The sequence below is a fragment of the Monopterus albus genome, unplaced genomic scaffold (genome assembly GCF_001952655.1).
Source record: "Monopterus albus unplaced genomic scaffold, M_albus_1.0 scaffold7.1, whole genome shotgun sequence".
NCBI classification, from domain to species: Eukaryota; Metazoa; Chordata; class Actinopteri; order Synbranchiformes; family Synbranchidae; genus Monopterus; species Monopterus albus.
The window spans coordinates 333,733-340,872 of NW_018127887.1; the positions used below are offsets into that span (position 1 = coordinate 333,733).

The 7,140-nt window shown below is 39.7% G+C and overlaps 1 protein-coding gene across 1 annotated transcript in view; it reads left to right on the forward strand.

The window, feature by feature from the left end:
• The first annotated feature begins 3,698 nt into the window (after nt 1-3,698).
• Nucleotides 3,699-7,140, forward strand: part of pkp3a (plakophilin 3a) — a 14,086-nt gene continuing 10,644 nt past the window's right edge. Inside the window, exon 1 of the mRNA XM_020622229.1 lies at nt 3,699-4,025. Within this exon, the coding sequence (XP_020477885.1) occupies nt 3,818-4,025 (208 nt within the window). The 5' untranslated portion in view covers nt 3,699-3,817. The remainder of the gene's footprint in view (nt 4,026-7,140) is intronic.

Consider the following 7,140-nt stretch of genomic DNA (forward strand, 5'->3'; position numbering starts at 1 on the left):
CATGAGTCTGCAAAAAACAACCTCTCTGCAACCAAAGGCTTGTGGAAAGTCTTCCTAGAAGAGTGGAGGTCGTTTTAGTAGCATATTCATTCTCCTGAAATGTTCAGCAAACACATATGAAGTAATCAACAATCTTCAGTCACATGTGTAGTAAATCTTGGAAGCAAAACAAATAAATCAGGTTGTCACATTAAGATTCAGTCAGTTCCAGCGCCTGCTTTGTTTACAGTAGCTCCGTATATTTTATATCGCTCATACTTTTTTAAAATTAAATCTCAACTCCAACTGCTAAATAGTGCGTCTGTGCCCTCACGTTCAAAAATCCGGTTCCGTGACACAAGATAAAGTAGAAAGTTCTCACAACTGAGAAGTTGGAACTAAAAATGTTTGCCTTAATTTTTATGTGGACTAAATAGTGATGCAACAAAATTACACTAAAAGGGACAGAAAACAAGGAGTGCACACTTACCTCTGTGGTAAGTGTTTCTGTGTCCCTTTCAGTTTGAGGGTCTATTTTTAATATTTTTAAGTTTTGACCACACACTTTTGGCCATAGTTTTAGAGATTACCTCTGACAGACAGACAGAAGGAGCAGTTGACTCCTGACGCAACAGAGCAGGTAGAACAAGGGTGTCAACACACTCTCTCATGCAATCACTTTCTCTGACGTACACACATGCACATATATGTTTGTACTTCTACCTTTCTGAGGATCTTCACAGACAACTTTAACCTAAATCTAACCCTAAAACAAAGTCTTAACTCTCAAACAGCCCTTTGTGTTTCAAAATGAGGGCTGGCCAAAGTGCACACACACACACACACACACACACACACACACACACACACACACAAGGTGCCCTGGGTCATGTAGCTGTATTTGTAACTGTCAGAGCGTTTAAATTATTGGCACTGAGTCCTCCTGAGCTGGGCTGGGAATTCAATAAAACAGCTGCTCTGGTGATGAGTGAGTCATCGGTGAAATGTCGCAACATCATAAAAAAAAATCAGCACTGATGTCGAATCACACCGTACAGTGAATAAAATTCTGTATTGTGCAGCTAAACGTGTTTTGTATTTCTTCCCTCTCCTTCTCTGTCACAGACTGTCTGCCCCCCTCCTCTGTACACGCCCTGTGGTGTCATACTCTCTTCTTTGACTCACCCCTCTTTTGTTTTGTGTATGCCCCGCGTTTAGCTGCATTAGAAAGCTGGGTTGTAATTGTCAGGGCGGTGACTGTTAAAAAGTTCTATAACGTTTGATACCTTCTAATATCTCTCCAGATCTGACCAGACGAGACGAGCAGGTACACAGCTTCACGGCAAGGACGACATCCGCAGTCAGCTCAGCCTAAGTGGTCATGGTAAGTCAAAACATAGATGATTCTATTGTTTTAGATTATAACGTAAATGAATAAAGCACCTGTGTATTTTTACGGATGTGTAAAAGATGTGACTGATTCTTTGTTAGGCTGTGAAAATGAATGAAATCTTTGTTATAACCTGAGGAGGGAGGTCATGTCTCTGTAGATTTTCTGCTGCATCCAGTTCAGTGTAAACTTCCTGTCTTTGATCTGCTTTGAGGAAATAAAATCCTCAGCCATCCCCAAGGGGCATTATTGTCTGATTGAATAACCTGTAGACAGGCTGTGGTTCATCTATTTTTTACTTTTCAAATGCATTTAAACAAGGGAAGGTTGCCAGGAATTGAGGTAACAAAGCGATTAGAGTACATGTATATTTATGTTTTGATCTAATTAGATAAGGATCTTTACTCTGCTTCAACTGTGATTTTTTTTTTTTTCATTTCAAACCTAATGGCCTGTATCCAAACAGGTCGTTGCAGCATGCAACATGTTTTAACTTCACACTTTATATCACTTCAGTGCTGGTTTCAATGACTCATAGTTGCTAAGTTCAAATAAAACAAACCAGATAAAACTTAGGTGGGGCGCCAACTTAATAAAAGTGCGCCATTATGGCACACCTTGCAGCAGTCCTCCATTCAAACCTAGGTTCATTTGCACGATTGGACTTAATATATATTAGTAATTTTTTTTTCGTTTTCACTTTCTTTGCAAAAATAACGTGAACATCTTATGTTTATTTTATTAGCAGAATGGATTTTTCAGACATGCATCACCCAAATTCATTCAGTCAGGTGTCAAATTAAAGGATAACCCAACATAAAATGTCTTAGTAAGGTGTTGGGCCACCACGTGCCACCAGAACAGCTTAGATGGTGACTGTGAAGGCCACAGCTTATAATTCACATCAAACCATTCAGTGACCCCTCTTGCTCTATAGATGGGGCCACTGTCATCCTGGAAGAGCCCACTCATTCATTCTGGCTTTTTTGTTTAATTTGTCAGCATCGCTACATTAAACTAAACTGATAATGCAAAATTCAACAATATGTAACATGCTATATACACTAACACACCGTGGTGGTACCATGGTGTTAAAGAATTAGAACTTTATGTTTAAACTAATGAAAAACCTCATCTTTATCACATTATAAATTTATAAATTATAAATGTGAGTATGACTCCACACTGTCTTTGTGTTTAAGCCTGTAAAAGATGGGCCCATATTGCAAGAATGATAAGACATAATTTTAATACATTTAAAATAAAAATTGAACAAAAAAATCATCTACAGTCTACATTAAATTTAAAATTTTAAAAAGTCAACTGGACCCAAGCAGATGCTGTAAATTGTCATTCTTTACATTTAAGAACACAAACTCACCACCTTGAGGAATGAGCAATTTGTTAATGCATTAAAAACACAGGTGAGAAGACAACAAACCAGTGTGCCTCTGGCTGAACGTTTACTTTATAACAATCACATGCCCAATTTGAACTTGTCTTTTTCTGCCCCATTTGTTATATGGCCCTGTTATTCACATTATCCTTGACCTGCGTTAAGCCAAGTTAATCTTACTTATGATTCCCAAAACTACACATCATGCATTTTCCTTAAAGGGGTTTGCACTGAAGGGAACACAGCTACATATCTCCTCTCCTCTGTATAAAGTTCTGCATAGCTTTGATATCATCTAAAAAGTGATTTACACAACTCATTTTGTAAATGTCTCAGATAACAGCTGTATAATCTTCAAGCAGTGGTGAAACAAGCATTCAGAGCCTTTTAGTAAAAGTAGTAATAGCCCAATATAAAATACTCCATTACAAGTAATTTCTAAGTACAGGCAGATTTTTTTAAAAATGTATGCTGTGGTATAGTTCTTAATATACATGCATTATATTATATTATTTTGAATGGGTTGTTTTATATTCAGTCACCTTTTTATAGGTTCAATACTTATATTTTATACATTCTGCTGCCAATACTTGCACCAATACTTTGTCAGTACATTGTACTACTTGGGCTCCTGATATACTCTGAATGCCGGACTTTTATTTGTAATGGAATATTTCTCCACTGTGTTATTGTTAGGCTACTTAAGTATAGTTCTTTAGAAAATGCCTCCTGCCATTTTCAGGTCTTTACTTGTGAAATTAAACCTCACAAACATTTCACAATCCCCTTGCTTTCTGAGGTTAAATCAGAAAAGCTGAGGTACATTGTTTTCAAAATGTTTAGCCGATTTAGCGGCGCAGTGATCTACACGGAGTCCGGCTCACCTGTGAGTCAGGTGGTCTCGGCTCGCGGAGGCTCCTCCTCCCGCTGATGTGCGGCTCTGCTCGCTCTGAACGTCACTTCAGACAGTGTCAGCTGCCAACACGATAAGTTCGTGTCCACGCCAGTGTGTAGTCCAGACGCCCTTCTAGCGTCTGTCTTAACCTGTCACCATGAGTACCGTGGCCTCAGAGAGCGTGTTTATGTCTGCTTTACAGCCCAACAGCTCGGTCACCACCTACGGATTCCCGTCCGACGGGGGCTCCATGTCGGACGAGGTGGCCAGAGCGCGGCGCGTCCAGTCGCAGGTCCAGATGAGACTGGCGCAAAAGTCTACACTTCCGCGTCAGAATGGATCCGTCTCACAGTACGCCACGTCAGGTAAACATCAACAAGTGCCTTCACTCACTTTTACAAGGACCTACAGGGGGATTAATGGTCTGCTTTGTGACATTTCCGTAAGGCTCAGCGCTGTGAGCAGAGCTGGGTTCAGTGTGGACAAGTGGTGGAATTACAGGCATAGTTAAAAAAAAACATCCCTCTCCGTTCAGGTACAGGTTCAGGTGCCTGACTTTGAGGTTAGTTTACTATAATAGCTGGTCACCCTGTGTCCTTTGGGCTTACTCCAAATAACTGAAATTCTCTAAGGTTGTGTAGTTTGATTTGACTCCAGTGAGCATCGAATACAGGACACCAAAACCAAAGGAAATCCAGTTTACTACAGATGTCACATTTAAGAGGTTTGGATCAGTGAATTGTTGTCGTTTTGTTTAAAGGTTATCCAAACAGTTTAAGCCAGTTTCAAAAGAGAAATCCATTTCCTGTCAACTCACATATTAATTACTTAATTCAGCACAAGACATTAGCAAACATTACTTTCTCTTTTATTTTACCACAGCTCAGATTTCTCAGCATGACTCAAGTTAGCGAGTGTGAATGCATTAGTACTATACTTGGTGTGTGTATGGGTTTTTTTGTGCATGCGTCCCTACTGCATTCCTGTGGACTTGTTTCTCTTCACCAGAATGTTTCCATTCAGCTGCTGTGCTGGTTTGTAGCAGATAAACCTTTCCTCAGCCTTGTGCAGTATGTCATGTACCTGCACCTGAGAAAGGCTTAAAATAGGCCCAAACAATAACTGCTTTCACGAATTTCCCTGATAGCAGACTACGGTGAAAGTCTCCCTCTGTGGGATTTGGTTTCAGGTCTTACTCATCTTTAAGAAGTGAGGGTTTAAGAGATACCTGGGACATGACTGCGGTGTCATGAGAACCAGCTTTTGTCTGGTCTGTACAAAGACGCCGCATTGTCATAAGGTGTCTGTGTCCTCTTGGCACACTGAAAAGTTTAAGTGAGATTGTTATGTAAGCAGCAGGGTAAAGGTTGGGAGTCAGTTTCTTACCACACATTTGTTGATTTGATGCAGCTAAGAAGCTAAATTTGTGTCATATGTGGAGCCAGATTGTGCTGTTTTTGAAATGTCTTGTAATTCATAATCTCATAATTCACTGTGTTCAACCTACCCGCATTGAGCAGGCTGGGCAGCTTGACGTCAGGGTTTTCTTTATATGACCTCTGAAGTGTGTGGGGGCAGAAGAATATTCCTCTCACTCTTGTGGTTTTAGCTTTACCCTGAGGCCAACTCTACCTGCCTCAACAGATAAACACAGGGTTCGTCCTTGTCAACTTAGTCAAACGTGGCCATGCTATATAGAAAAATTAGGCTTGTGCTGTTATCTCTAAGCCCTTGGCCCTGAGCTTTGTTGGAAGGATAAGATAGTTGTCACGTCTTAGTGATCCTTTGTGAAACCTGAGCGAGAGGGAGAGGAGGATTCCTAATGGCAGTGGTTTGAGGCTTTAGAGATGTTTATTATGAAATCATGAGGAAAATAACCACAACATTCTGCCTCCTTCTCTGTGTTTAAATGCAGCAACAACTGTGAACTTATGAGAGTGACTAATTGCAGTTTATAGGTGAACAAGTCTCGGCAGGAAAAACTGAATATTTATGTAGAATATGTGTGTGGGTTGACTTGTCTTTATGACCAAAGTGAAATTTTCAAAAAACAACAAGAAGAAAAAAAATTCAGCTTCCTGGCTGAAGGAGTTTTCAGGGTGTGTGTTGTGTGTGTGTTGCAAAGGTGTTGGGCGTTGCCAAAGTTGAGCTGGGGCCAGGCCTGGGGATGTGTCATTCTCTTCTTTACCAGCTGGTTTGTGTGCAAGGTTCAGTATACAGACAAATAGTATGCTCTCACACAATCATGGTTACAGTCACACACACAAAACCTTATTTGGTTTTTAATTATGTTTCTCGATTGTTTTTTTTTTTTGTGGCCCTTTTGAGTTTCAGTCAGATCTGGAGTCAGTACCAGTCACCGGCTTGAGTCTTGTGTCAGAAAATACCCAATGTGCTTTGAAGATGTTACAGAGCTTCAAACACAGGATGCAGGAAGCGATGGAATAGTACTGTACTTTGTGTTTATTGCTAATTAGCAAATGCTTGTATGCTAACTTGCAAAGTTAGGATGGTGAACATTGTAAACATGATACCTGCATGTTATGGTTGTGACTGTGAACATCTTGGTTGTTTTACAAGAACTGGCTTTGTCATCATCCTCAGCTGAGGTTTGAGTTTAGTGCTAATGAAATGAATTCTCAAAATAAATGAGACTTGAAAAAGTCATTTCAAAGAAAAGTTTTCTTTTTTTGGCCCATGATGAGAAATGACAAATATAATTATATCTTTGCGTACAGTACAACAGGTAGGGTTTTGTCACTGATGTGTTCTGAGAGCAGAATACATTAGAGACAGTTGTCTGAATAAGACAGCAGTGATATTTTCAGTAAGTCAACAAGCTGTCGCTCCTATCGTACAGAACATTTTACTACATGCCTGCTTTTGTGCGTGCGTGTGTGTGTGTGTGTGTGTGTGAGATATGAACTGTTCTCTACCTGAACGGTAACCAGAGACGTCAGACTGATCAGGTCCTTCTGTCGCAGACTGTCTGTGCAGCTCAGTCCTCAGGGCATCAGGGCACCTGCCATTCATAACTGTATATCTTCTATGCAAATCACGGTGGTAAATAACCTCTACCTTCACTGTGCCTGACAGTATTCTGGATTATTTGATGTTTTATATTTAATTTTTTCCATGTTTAGAGTATGTCTTATTAAAAAAGTCAGTCTCTGTTATAGTCATTTGAATCTATTTGAGAAATAAATTAAATAACAAACTTAAGAAACGTATGTTTTATTTTGTGAACGTGAGCTTATTGTAAACAGGATCAGATATTCTTCGTTTCTGTTTGCACTGCTGCGTGCAGTAACATGACGACATGGTGCTGTATTATTTAAGTATGTAGTGGAGCGGTCAACAAACACCACTAACAGTGTTAATGTAAACGCCTTTATCTTGTGTAAGAGAATAACTTCTCAGCATTAAGCCAACATTATTCTGCTTCCACATAAAATAAAATAAAAACTAATCAATGTTTTT